We start from the raw sequence: 14,733 nt of genomic DNA, 5'->3' as shown, positions 1-14,733 counted from the left end.
ACAAAATACATCATACATCAACACCAGGCCCATGAAGAGGATGTCTCACAGCGCCATTGGCACTCTGTGCAGGAACAGTCATTGGAAAACACATCCACTGAATGCACCATACGATGAACTAAAAGCTTTAGATGTATGAAGGCACACTGCTTAAGTGATCTAGGTGTTTTTTGAGACTAAACAGATGGGGCAAACTACACGAGAGTTAGAAATCTTTTAGTCTTTTCCTTTTTCCAGCATTCATCAAAAACATGTGGCATTTGAAATCCCTCATTTTAGTCAAAGAAATTCAAGTGCACATATGGCTGATTCTAAAGTGATAAAGAAGCTGCTCTTGGCCTAGGGGCCAATAATGTGATTATACTCTATTATTTAAAACCTGAACCGTCCTCCAAAGTTGCTTTCAAAAAAAGAATCTGATAAATGCACTACAGATCATTAAAGGGATAGTTCAACCAAAAAATGAAAATTCTGTCATTAATTACTCACCCTCACGTTGTTTTAAACGTGTAAGACCTTTGCTCATCTTCGGAACACAAATTAAGATATTTTTAATGAAATCCGAGAGCTTTCTGACCCTGCATAGACAGCAACACAACACAAGGCCCAGAGAGGTAGTAGGGACAATGTTTAAAATAATGCATGTGACATCATCAACCTGAATTTTATGACCCTACGAGAAAACTTTTTATGCATCAGCAGCACCACATGCGTCGTGGTACTCTTGTGAACGCACGTCGAAGACCGACACGGAAGAGAAGAAATTGTTGAGTAAAGTCATTATTTTTGTTTTCTTTGCGCACAAAAAGTATTCTCGCAGTTTCATAAAATTACGGTTGAACCACTGATGCCACATGGACTATTTTAACGATGTCCTTACTACCTTTCTGGGCCTTGAAAGTGGTAGTTTTGTTGCTGTCTATGCAGGGTCAGAAAGCTCTCGGATTTCATAAAAAAAAAAAATCTTAATCTGTGTTCTGAAGATGAACAGAGGTCATACGGGTTTGGAACGACATAAGGGTGAGTAATCAATGACAGAATTTTCATTTTTGGGTGAACTATCCCTTTAATCAATTATTAAATCATCCCAAAATCAAGCTAAACAAGCCAGCTTGACCCAAATCCAATGGCACTGATGGGGTCACCTCAAAACGTACTCTGTCCTCTCTAGAACAATATGGGCTAGACAAAGTGAACGCAGAGTGTTTATTCCTATATAGGAGGGTGTTTATGCCTAAAAACAATGGTCCCAGTGTAGCAGGTTTATGTATTGCCTCTGCTTCACCCATTAACATAAGCACAGTTAAGTTAAAGTGCTCTCAACCAGCGCCCAACTTCCACGGCACTGATAGACCATTCAAAACAATACAAAAAAAGACGATACAGAATTAGTCACACCCCCGCCCCCCCCTCCCTGTGCAATTAGTGGTAGGAATTAATGATTACAAAACATTCTAACAGCAACAGAACGCAGAGTGTGAGTAACTATGTTTTTTGAAAACCAAGCGCTCTCACATCACACCGCGTCACGTTGTGCATATCATCCTTATCGCTTCCCGGAAGCAGAACGCCACAGAACCCTTCTCTCCACTGCAACGCATTCCCAAAAGCTGTCTGGACACATAGTTTAAGGTCAATCTATCTTTCATGGATTTCTCCGTCTCGTTCTCAATGAGCAGGGTGAAAGCCTTTCTGTGTCCTGCTCTAGAACACTTCCCCCTTTAACAACGGAATGAGCGCAGAATGTTACCATAGGAAACACTGACAGAGCACCATGAAAGCTAAGGATGATGAAAGAAGCTGGGAAAGCAACATTTGAACATCACCCTTCATTTCCCCTCCCCTCAAAATTTGTCCGCAATGTTACTTTGAATAAACATTAACAATGCATATTTAATGCAAGGGAATTAAAAACAGGTGAATGGTACAACATAAATAAAGTGAAATGGCTATAAACCACATAGTCAAGCAGTGAGTGGAGGGGCGTGAAAATATCTGTATCTGCAGATTCCCCCACAGCCATGGGAACTGAGGGAGAAGGAAAAAGGAGACTAAGCCCTCTGCTGCTTCTTCCTAGTCCAGAAGCTGTAGTGAAATGTGCACACTGGAGAGCCACTGTATATGTAAATTCTTTGTTTGTTAGAGTGATAGCAAAAAATGATAGAAGCTTTTATAGTGTTCAGTTTCAGGTCCCTCCTTTTAACCCTTTCCCCTCCACACACAAAAAAAAAAAAACGAATTCCTCCACCTCTGCAAAGTGCTTAATGGACTACTCCTGTTGGAGAGCTGAGAAGTATCTGCCCCACCTCACTTGGCCTTGACTGGCTCCCTCTCAAGCCAGCGTACGCGCACCCTCTGCTTATAGTGATACTCCCTGAGGTAGTCCCGCAGAGCAGGGGGCATTGGCAGTGCCCCGATGCCATCGTAGGTGATCCCATTGCAAATGGCTGATCGAGCCAGGCTTTGCAGGCCAAATGGGAAGGTCCGGTGCAGAGGCACAGTGAGCAATGGCTCAAAGAACATGCAAGCGCTAGGGTCCTTATAGTGTTCCAAGAGTGCCGTGACGGTGGCTGCATGGAACACGCAAGGGTCGTGTGCATCAAAGCTGAAGTTGTGATTCCACTGCTCAATGCGTGCGTGCAGCGAACGGCCATAGCGACGGAAGCTAACGGAAAACAGGTAGTCTTCTTGAGCCGAGTCTCGCAGGAGAAAGGTTCCCTCGGGCCGACCATCCAGCAGGGCTTCAGCCTCATAACGGTCCATCACACCCCAGTAGCAGGGAAGTGCTGTGATCTGTAGCAGATCTGGAACCAAGCAGTGGATGTAGTCAATCTGAGTGTGTACCTTCCAAGGCCCCTGTTGCTTGCTGCTCAGGAGGCCCTCCGCCGAAGCGTGTCGCTGCTTGGGCCTGCGAGCTTGCAAGCAAAGAGTGGTGGTATCATCGTCCTCAGAGTCACAGTTAGCTGCTGTTGCCCCCCGGCTATCGCCTAGGGCCTCACCCATTCCAGGGGCCAACTTAGGTCCCAGTTTATAAAGGGAAGCCAGAGGGGCTGTGATAGCCTCCACTGTGTGGATTTGGGCATCTGGAGGTGGGTCAACACCCTCCTCGATGCTGAGTCGTCTTCTCTCTCTCAAGCGCTCCTCCTCATCTTCCGGCAATGCACAGGTAGCACCGCAAGCATCTGAGGATGAATCTACTGGTGTCACTGTGACTGGTGCTGTGTGCTGTTTAATGAGGTGCCATTTTCGAGCAAGGTCTGATCCTGGTGCGAAGGGGCACGTCTCCAGCATCAGTTCTGTGATTTGTATCTTACGTTTGGGTGGTGGAAGGTGACTGTTCCGAGAGGATGAGCGCAGTGGGAGGCACAGGCCCACTGTATCATGAATCTGCTGCCGTAGGGAGCGTGCTGCCCCTGACTCCAGCTCCTCACAGCTGCTACCAGTCCCACGTCTGCGCCGAGACCAGCCTGATCGCCGATCTGTGGTCTCCAGAGAACTCTGAGCCTTAGTGGAACATGAGTGTCTCTTCTTTCCACTCCAAGGTGCATGACGTGAGTAAGAGTCTCTGCGGGCTCCCAAGGGAGCACGAGCATCTTCGGTATCCTGCTCGACTGTGATCTCTAGTATCTGGGGTACATCCACTACACAGTTATGGCCCTGTCGTGTCACACTCCCACCGGTCCTCCATACCACTAGAGGGAGTGCCGCCACACTGCTAGAAGGACTAGCAGCCTCCAGTGTGTTGTCTCCCTGGGCCTTGTCCACACTCTGGCATACTGTGTCTGTTTGCAGTTGAAGCTGTGGTGGCATTTCAATTCGAGAACCCCCATCTGTGTGGAGCAGAGATTGACATCCCTTCTTAAGGTTGCTCCACACCTTCCCAACCTTTTCCATGAGGTGGGGGCACCTGGATCTGGAACAAAAAGTCAGACTTCTATTAGTACATGATGACAAATCCCAATGAGATGAAAACCATAGTCATAAGTCCAAAAAAAAGTGGAAGCACAGACATACGAGTGTGCATGTGGGTTGACTAAGGCCCCATTTATACGTCTATCTTGGGTAATCCAATCACAAGTTAATAATTCTAAATATAAGTGTTCATCTTCAAAAATGTTTCTTTCCCGTTCAGAGGAAGTCAGAAACAAACGTGACCACTTTGCCTGTGTAGTAACTTATTAAGCGATCTATATGTAACCTGAACAATCAATTCATTAAACCAATTTACACATTTATACTTTGCCAACAAAATCAGTATTTTTTAAAGAAACATTTATTCATTTAAATGAGACCAACATATAAAAGACTTATCAATATAAAAAAAAATGACCACCTTAAAACATAACGTAAAAAAACAAAGTCCTAAAATAATTGCATAATGGCTATGATAGTGAATTAATGTGAACTCTCACAGTTACAGATCAAGCATAACTGAACATCAATTAATAAAGAAATAAGACATGAATGAATGAATGAATGATGCATTTATATAGCGCTTTTACTGTGTATTGTTGTACACCCAAAGCGCTTTACAATCATGTGGGGGGGTCTCTCCTCAACCACCACCAGTGTGCAGCATCCACTTGGATGATGCGACGGCAGCCACAGGACAGCAGCGCCAGTTCGCTCACCACACACCAGCTACAGGTGGAGAGGAGAGAGAGTCATAGAGCCAATCAAGTGGTTGGGGATTATTAGGAGGCCATGATTGACAAAGGCCAGGGCGGCAATTTGGCCAGGACACCGGGGTTACACCCCTACTCTTTACAAGAAGTGCCATGGGATTTTTAATGACCACAGAGAGTCAGGACCTCGGTTTAACGTCTCATCCGAAAGACGGTGCTTTTTGTCAGTATAGTGTCCCCGTCACTACACTGGGGCATTAGGACCCACACAGACCACAGGGTGAGCACCCCCTGCTGGCCTCACTAACACCTCTTCCAACAGCAACCTAGTTTTCCCAACAGGTCTCCCATCCAGGTACTGACCAGGCTCAGCCCTGCTTAGCTTCAGTGGGCAACCAGTCTTGGGCTGCAGGGTGATATGGCTGTGGTATGACATTAACATACTCAAAAAAAACAATAAGCATTACAACTGCAAAGTGTTTATATTTTTATGATTTATCAACAGGGAGTGACAATCACTCAATACATGATGCAATTATAAGTGGCCACAGGAGACTCAGGAGAATTAAGGATGTTAATTCCAGGTGTATATGGCAATCTTTCTCGACTGACCACTTAGGATTGGATCACCCAAGACAGATGTTAATACCAGGTGTAAACAGGGCCTAAGTGATTAAAGTGTTGCCAGGCAGACTCACTGAGACTCAAGGCCAGCGCTAAAAATGAACTAATGGAACTGCTCCCAGTCAACATGCTGCTTACAATGCCAGTCTGGGCCTGTCTTTTCTGACCCACCATAGCAGAGCACTCAGCAGCTAATGAACTGAGAGATTTTGCATGATCTCTGTAAATCCTATCTTCCTTAATCGCTGTGTAAAAGAACTTTTGATTTGGCTTTAACTTTAATAATCTTGAAAAAGCTCATGCACTCTTCCCAAACAGAAGCATGAATTTGTGTTTGGGCTAATTAACTGTTCACTGGCAGTTATTCACATGTAATTGTAAAAGTAACACCATGATAGACCAGACCAAAAAGTCAGAACAGGCCAAACGTGAGTCAGCTAAAAATAGAGTAGTGATCGCCTCCAGGTGAAGCATGAGCTCAAGAACTGCATGTACTCTGGCTAACCCATCCTTTCACAGGATAAACTTTCCACCTATGAACACATAAAGCAAGCTGTATAACCCAAGTGCATGTCTTTCTATGGAAAGCCAAGAGAGTTGCAAAAATTTAAAATAAATAAATGGTAATAAAACCAATAACATAATATTAAAAACAAAAAAGCCACAACAAAATAACTATCAAAGCATGTCATTGCATTAATTTGCAATCAAAAACTAGCACTTTAAATTATTTAATGTAAAATATGTCACAACAAGAGAAGCCAGAACTATAGAGAAAAACTGCCATAAATAATTAATGATAGTTCAAGTCTCCTGATAAAAAGAACAACAGAATGTAGGTCATGTGGGAGAATGAGCTACAGTGCATTATTCACCTTCTCTCAGATAGTAGAGAGGAAAAGGATGGGTGTCATGTTTTTAGAGGCTGCTAGGTGTCATGTGTAAATGTCCTACAAATTTCAGTTGGATAAACTTATGACTTGTGATGCTGACAGAAAATCAGCAACTGGTATATTGATTAGGGTGGGAGGTGCAGACTATTCTGTAAAATTGCCTAGTTAAAATTACAGAATTTTTCAACGTACAAAGGCTTGTTTGCAGTGTTACAATAATTGAGTCCATCTCAAGGATGAGTCCAAGACTGTATTTTCTATGACTAGTCGAGACCAGCTCATTTGAGTAAGGGTCCAGTTCAAATGCTCCCGAAAATATGGTCTTGGTCTCGGACTTGAGACAGACTTCAGTTCCGAGCCCAGTCTTGTCTAAACTCGTCCAAACCAAACTTCCAAAAAAAAAAAAAACCTTTAAACAACAATGAAAGGCAGGCAGATTCCAAATTCCAACTCCTGAACTGAGAGAGAGAAGAGATTTCATTAATCCTTAATTTTGCATAACCCTAAATTGTTATAGACCTGTTGCTTTAATATCATGGTGGATTCATCTTTGTGCTAATGGCCATCAGGTTAGCGGTCTGTAAATGCAGTAAAAGTAATAAATATACTAACAGTAGCTAAATGGCGTGGGATCTCAACTTTAATTGAGAATTTAAATTTTCTTTCATCTGGATGAGTTACAAGCTATATTTAAAGAAAGCAAGTCATAATACCCTTGTACTTTTAAACCCTCACCTTCATTCATGTTTCTATATATTAGACCTGCTGCTCAATGTCAGTACAGTACACGAGTGGACATACAGCAAAATCCTATTAACTCTCATAATCTTCCTTCTGTCTTTTCTGCCCATCTTTCCTCTGGTCACCTTGTCTTTGTCCCTTTCAAAGCCAGTCTGAGAGCATAAAGGATGACCATAAATCAAAGTTCAGATCTGGCAGTGCAGCTATGGCGACAATGTGCACAGAGGCCAACAAGCCTAACCTTTCCCCCAAACTCAGAAACTTGCTCCACTTCCAGAATGAGCATGCACTACATATGTAAAATTGTGGTGCAGGGTGGTCAGAAGGGTTCATGAAAAGGGGTCAAAGAGTTCATTAAGATGTATTCTGTGAAACTCTGTGCTAAATATGAAGCCAAGGGTCATTTGTTTTTTGCCTAGATTTGCAATCAAACAAGTTGCATACATATTGAAAGACTGTTGCGCAAAAAGTATTGCATGACCAACGTTAGCACTACTGAAATGACTAGAACTGTGGTGAATTGACATTATATAACCTAACGCAAACGTGGTTGGGAGGCACACCAGAGTGAATGTACATTAACTTCCTAGTGCAGTCTGGTCTCAAAGGCCAAGTCTATCACCTGAAGTCAACCACTTCCCAACACACACCAACTGTGGAGATCTTCAATATACTGTCTTTTGAAACCCCATGGGCAAAAGACCAGAACCAGAGTACACCCTCTTGTGTACTCTATATGTAAGATGTGTATATATTCTATGCAATGGTAATCTTGGCAATAACCTGTAACACATACATGATGTAATGAATCCGGCCGTTTTGTCGAATGTTTCCATCCCTAATGTTTTCTTATACTATGCACGTGACACAGGGGAGGCTCATGTTTGGCTGTGGGGCTCCCTTGTGTGGCTAAGAGACAGAACCGCAACGCAAGACCAAACATACAAAACTATTTCAAAATATTTGGCTCAAAAATTGGTTGAGACAGCATATTGGCAAAGGCAATGCCCCTTCCTCAAGTGGAAATCAAACCTACACAGACACTATAAATTACCCCAGAATTTGCCATTCAGGATTGAGATGCTGATATAGTTGAACCAATATACCTATATACTTATGTATATAGTTATATTGCAATACTTACATACATAGTTATATTACAATATATTATAGTCCTGATATTATAATATCAGGAATGAAATAAAGACCTAGTCTACAGAGGGTCTATGGGCAACATAAAGTGAAAATGCTTCTCATTTAAATACAAATGTTTTCATTACTTACAGGATTATCTGCTTAACAGAAATTTGTAAAATCTCTCAGTACTTGGTTTGTACACCTATTACTTCAATGACAGCAGTACTCAAGCTGCATGAACTCCATAAGTCTGTGTCAAACCTGATGATCATGTTCCTCAGCATGATTTGAGAATGTTCCAAAGAGCATCTTGTGCTTCAGTGGAAGAACATCTGACTGTCTGTACAAAGGAGTTCACATGATCAGTGTAACAAATTTAATTACTTGATCAGCAACCTGGAAATCCAAAATCTTAAATATTTCACTTCATATGAAAACATTTGCTTTCAGTCCTGAAACTTCTGGATCTCACTATAAAAAGGAATTTTCTTAGATTGTCATAACCATTCATTTCTATCTTTATTTGTAATATATTTTATGTTTAATATGTAAAATATTTTGAGTAATGTAGTTATAAAGTGTTAGAACTTTAGAATTTCTGTATTTAATTAAATACAGATATGTGCTTGTATATTGTACATCACTACAAGAAAACACATTACTACAAATAAAATACAAGAATACAAAAAGATGTAACAACCGATTGTCTCTACATTAGATTCCACTCATTCTATAGACACTGAACTAATGATTATATAGATTAGAATAAGAATACATCCTAACTATTAATTACATCATAATCATCAAATACCTAAGCCATAACCACCTTAAGTTGTTTATTTTCCCAACATTTACATAGCAAATTTTCATTCAAGCTTTTTTAGCAAATGCATACTGCAGAAATGCAGTGCAATGAGAAGAGTTTAAATACTAAGAATGACTTTTTCAAATCCTACATTTACCCCATCAATTCTACTTTTCCAATAGCCCCCTCTGTCCCCCCAGGTCTTGCCCCCCTTCACCTGATACTGCAGCCAAATTCTACACCAGACATCTCTAGCACCCAAGAGCCAGAAGAGGAAGCAGTCCGGAGCAGTCCGCCTCGTTCTCATGCTGGACAGACACTCACAATCTACACAGTCATTTCAAACAAACATTCACACCAAAATTCAGCTTCTGTTCACAGACAGATCGCGCATGCTGTTCGTGCCTGAGCTCTTTTGATAAAAGTCTGAGCGCCACATGAGACTGAGAAAGAGCCCCTATCAACCGCATACACCTTCAGTAGCATGGATGTAAAATATGCCCGTCTCTGACAATAAGAAACTATATTAAATGAAAAACATCTGTATTATATAAAATAAATTAAATATGAGTACACTAAGTGGTAGAGTCGTACATATAGTTGATTATAACATCCATGCCCTGGATAGCACACAGACAGGGTGGGTTGTACTTCCTTGAACAACAGATAAGACAGACAGAGCCTCAGCAATGGTGTTTTACTTTAGCTGCTCTAAGAAAAAGTGGCATCTCTGTTTAACTCTACACTAGTCCTTTTAAACGCTAGGAACAATCTTCGACCCATAATTAATACATGATCACAATTATGATCCATGTAATACTATGAAAAAATGTTTTTGTTTTAATATCAAACTTAACAGCATTATGTACACTACCGTTTAAAAGTTTGGGGTCCAATTTTTTTTCATTAATACTTTTGATCACTTGAATGCATCTCTGCTAATAAAAACTAACAGCAGAGACATTCACAATGTCACAAAACATTTCTATTTCAAATACATGCTGTTATTGTGAGCCAAAGCAGCATGTTAGAATGATTTCTGAAGACTAGAGTAATGGCTGCTGAAAATTCAACTTTACCTTCAAATATATACATTTGATTTTATAATTATAGAATTATGATTATAATTAGGACAACAGACAAACTAAATTATTTTAAATTATATTTCATAGTATTGCTGTTTTTACTGTATTTTTGATCAAATAAATTCAGTCTTGGTGAGCATAAGAGACATTAAAACATAAAAAAAAAAAAACTTTGAACAGAAGATGGTTAAAAATAAAGGTTCTTTATTGGCATTCATGGTTCCATGAAGAACTTTTAACATGGAATCTTTCCATTGCAAAATGGATTTTTAAAAAGTTTTTTTAGATTAATAAAATGTTTTTTCACACTAAGAAAAACTGGTTCTTTTATGAACTGTTCACTAATGGTTCTTCTGTGGCATCACTGCAAAAATCTCCTTTCTGAACCTTTATTTTTAAGAGTGCAGTGTAATATACATTTAAGACACATGGAACCTCATAATTTCTTTCATAAAATAAATCTATAAAATAACAATAAATAACCAATAAACAAATCTATTAGCATTGATATTTGAGACTAATTTGAATCATACAACCTCGCCACTAAGAAGTTAACACCAGATGTTAAAACTTTACAATAAGGTTTCATTTGTTAACATGAATTAACTACATTAGTTCAGCATTTATTAATCATAATGTTAATGTCAACATTTACCAAACATTTATTTAAAAAAATATCTGTTAGCAATAGATAATTCACTAAACTTTTTTTTTTTTATTAACACTAACACTAATTAATAAATGCTGTAAAAAAAACAATACTGCTCATTGTTAGTTCATGTTAGCTAATGAGGCCTTACTGTACAGTATTACCGATGTACTTAAGTGTAGTGAAGCAGCTTTCTAGGAAACGTCTGTTGCAATGTCTAAGCCCCACTCAAGACAACTAAAATATCTGGACAGGCCTTAACCTCTGCACACAGAAATACTTCAGCAGGAGTTTAGTGCCTCTCACTCTCTGCTAATTTCTTGCGTGTCAAAAGAATGTATCTGTGATACCCTGAACTAGCAGGTCATATTTCAAAAACCAATTTGTTTTCTGAACAAACCCACAACCTTTAGCACTGTGGCAGGTCTGCAGAAATAGAAAATATTCTTAGGTATCCTCAAACTCCACAAACCACACGTTTTGGGAAAAAGACCACTGTAAAGCTGTAGTGTTAAGGAGGTTTTATGGGCCTACTGAGGTTACACCACTGTATATCTTATGCAACAATGGGCCACAATCCCCTATTTAGAACATATAGATAGGCATTAAGCCTACACTGAGTAACATTTCCCACCTGATACCACTTGGATCAATGCACTTTTTGCAAATTCGAACATACGCGAGTCAGAAACTAAACAAGGTTCTAGGCAAATTGCCTCTCAGAAGTTACAAAAACATCCCAGATATTTAAAACGTGCACAGTGAATTTATCTGTTATCTAACATTTGACATATTTCATAACATATATTCTAAGAGTTTCTATTAACAGATTCAGTATGGGTTTTGTTTCGCCGCAGACACTGTTGTGACCTGCAGCTGTCACATATCTGTCTCAAAAACAAATTCTAGAGGTGATTGTCTTATGATATCTTGGGATTATTTATGGCTTCTTTCATATTTAATTTTATAAATTCATTTCACACGTATCGGTCAAAATTGTTCAGATTCAGAATGAACAGATTTAATTATAGTATCTAACATAAAAGAAGTTTTTTTACATGGTAAAAATAAATATATATATGACCCTAGACAACAAAACCAGTCATAAGGGTAAATTTTTTTAAATTGATATTTAAACATCATATGAAAGCAGAATAAATAAGATTTTCATTGATGTATGGTTCAGGATGTATGTTAGGACAGGACAATATTTGGCTGAGATACAACTATTTGAAAATCTGGAATCTGAAGGTGCATAAAAAAAAAAAAATCAAAATACTGAGAAAATCGCCTTTAAAGTTGTCCAAATGAAGCTCTTAGCCATGCATACTACTAATCAAAAATTAAGTTTTGATATATTTACGGTAGGAAATTTACAAAATATCTTCATGGAACATGATCTTTACTAAATATCCTAATGATTTTAGGCATAAAAGAAAAATCGATAATTTTGACCCATACAATGTATTGTTGGCTATTGCTACAAACATACCTGTGCTACTTATGACTGCTTTTGTGGTCCAGGGTCACATATGTATAAAAAAAATAAAAGTTGCCCCATAGCGGCAAAAAATTGCCATTAAACAAAGTTAATTTGTGACACTGATTATATAAAAATGTATGCTCTCAGCTTAAAATACATATATATATTTTTTTTTATAATCTATTCTGGTGTGCAATTTTTAATTTAAGAAAACATGTGAAATTTAAGAAATATGTAAAAAACAAAAAAAAAACAAAGATGAAAAGGTTTATCTTCGTAACAGTAATTTATACCACAGAACTGAATAAGGTTGGCTTTACTCCATGGCAAAGCATTTCTATTGTTTGACATGTTATGTCATTTCATAAGCAGTCATGTGTGTATACGCCTAATAAACCTCAGATAAAGAAACGACCTTTTTTGCCATGTGCCTAAATTTGTCAATTAAAAAAAATGAATAGTATTATTTATTTATTTACATGAAGCAAACTTTCTGTTAAATAGACTAGTCTAGGCCTTTCACATTAACAGTGAGGCAGGTATAGCAGTCAATCCAGGCATGGAAATAGCGGGATTTTTCTGGATATCTTCATGATTTTCACCACACATTACGTGCTATTAGAACCACTGAATTGCATACATTGTATGTGGATCATCAATCTAGGTCTGTGCTGAATAATGTCTCTATACATTTCACTTGGTTGCTTTAGTTGAACCGGCTTCGGACAATCAGAAAGGGGGACGACTGAAAAAAAAACTAGTTAAAAGACATCGAACATTCGCCTTAACATGAACTAATCGATGCGCATTCACAACACACGGAGAGATAAACTCACCGATCCTTCTGTCGAGCTCTTTTATTGTTTTTTCGGGTGTCTTCTTTTGTTTGCGAAAAAAATGCTAACAAGAATAGTCGGGTACATTTTCCCGAGGCTAGAGACGGTGGTGGATAAAACACACGGACGGGATTCGATTGGAACCATAACTGCGATAATCGAAAAGCAAACTGCACGTCAATGTGTCGATTAACTCGTAAACATTTTATATTTTGTATTTACATGGCCTACGATCCCCTCATCCCGTTGGCATTTCTTTCCCTGACGGCCGATATGGTCGCCAAGTGCAGCAGAGAAGAGAATCAGGAGAGGTGGTGGTGGCGAAGCTGCTGTTGACTGACATCAAGGGAATCCAATTGCGCGAAGTTCTGTGTTCCGGCGTATACGGATGGGGAAAGACTTTAGAAGAAAGCGTCACTTCCCCGCTCGAATTCCAGCTAGTGATGGGATGTCTGAATCAATTCAGTGAGTCGGTTCGTTTGAACAGTTGGTTTCAGATAATCGGATCAAAAATGATTCAGACGTTCTTTTACGTAATTACGAGTATACGTGGTCCCTGATATCCCGGCTTGGTATATTACTGAAACTTTCCGAACAATAAAGCCAAACATAGGCACATTTTGCAGTTTAAAAGTGTTATAAATAATAAAACAATAAATAATGATATTTCGCTTATTGTAATATCATATCTCATATATGTGTTTATATATATATATATATATATATATATAATACCTTGCTGTGTACAACGTTAAGCTAACCGAGACTTGTCATTGCACTTTCATATTGTTGCTCTTTTGTTAGTCTTTTTTATTGCTTCTAGTGTCCTCATTTGTAAGTCACTTTGGATAAAAGCATCTGCTAAATGACTAAATGTAAATGTAAATCTCAGTTCAGTGTGTTCAGCCTTTATATGCATAAAAGCATTTTAATCATCATTTGCATTGAAATTAGGCCTATGCTAAAATGATTTTACATTTCTTGGCTAAAACGTTTTCCACGTGTTACAATGATATTTATTAAAACTAAAACTCGCTTTTGTATGTTGATAAAGCAATAAAGACATACAATGTTGTACAAAGTTGTAAAAATACTTAAAGTAACTTACTTTTCGCCTCATTAAATTCTCAGTTCACTTTGAAAATTCGTATCTTCTCTTTCTGATTATCTTCTCCTTTCGGTTTACTACCACGAATCGGGCATGTCCGAACATTTTTCTCCTGGACCTATTCAGTTCGATAAACGAATCGTTAAGGTGAGATTTGTGAACCGGTTCAGCTCCATAAAAAGAGATCCGATTCAAAAGAACGCCTCGTTCACGATTCGGCCTTCACTAAATCCAGCCCCAGACTGTAGTGGACGACAGATCAGGGCTACGTTCAGCCCCGACAAAAACGGTGCAAAACGTTGTTTAAACGGAAACGATGGTGCGTTGAACACCCTGTTTTCGGAGCCTGATGAAATCGGTATAAATAGGTGTTTAATACTGCAAAATACGGTCGATGGTACAGTCACTGCCCTTGCCCTCCAGAATAAAAGAGAACATCCCAATCAAATGAAGGGATTTGTGGAAACTGTGGTTCCTAATTATTGTGATCCAACATTTGCCTCGCATTTCAGGATGAAAAGACAAACATTTCAGGTGAAGGATAATCCACTTCTTACCTCCAAGACTGTGTTATGATCTATATGACCTTATTATTTTTATTGTGAGTATTAGGCTTATCATTATTGCTGATCACTGTTGTTGTGCTATGATATTGTAATATTTACCATTATATAATCAGAGGGGTATAAAAAAGTTTATGAAAGTGTCACTCCATAATACAATAGCAAAATATATAAATATGTATAG

At 38.9% G+C, this 14,733-nt stretch overlaps 1 protein-coding gene across 5 annotated transcripts in view; it reads right to left on the bottom strand.

Moving 5' to 3' along the window:
• LOC107698827 (suppressor of cytokine signaling 5-like) overlaps nt 1-14,053 on the bottom strand; it is a 16,971-nt gene extending 2,918 nt beyond the window's left edge. The window contains exons 1-3 of one of the 5 annotated variants that reach the window (XM_016499948.1): nt 13,101-13,234; nt 12,879-12,975; nt 1,006-3,913 (exon numbers count right to left, since the gene is read on the bottom strand). In XM_016499948.1, coding sequence (XP_016355434.1) covers nt 2,308-3,894 — 1,587 coding nt within the window. In that variant the 5' untranslated portion in view covers nt 3,895-3,913; nt 12,879-12,975; nt 13,101-13,234 and the 3' untranslated portion in view covers nt 1,006-2,307. Of the gene's footprint in view, nt 1-1,005; nt 3,914-12,534; nt 12,788-12,878; nt 13,235-13,986 lie in introns of those variants that run through there. The other 4 variants (XR_001635387.1, XM_016499950.1, XM_016499949.1 and 1 more) reach the window with 4 other exon arrangements.
• Between the last annotated feature and the right edge of the window lie 680 nt (nt 14,054-14,733).

This window comes from Sinocyclocheilus anshuiensis, unplaced genomic scaffold (genome assembly GCF_001515605.1).
Source record: "Sinocyclocheilus anshuiensis isolate Anshui unplaced genomic scaffold, SAMN03320099.WGS_v1.1 scaffold230, whole genome shotgun sequence".
Classification (NCBI taxonomy): Eukaryota; Metazoa; Chordata; class Actinopteri; order Cypriniformes; family Cyprinidae; genus Sinocyclocheilus; species Sinocyclocheilus anshuiensis.
This window is presented reverse-complemented; position numbering and strand designations above follow the sequence as displayed.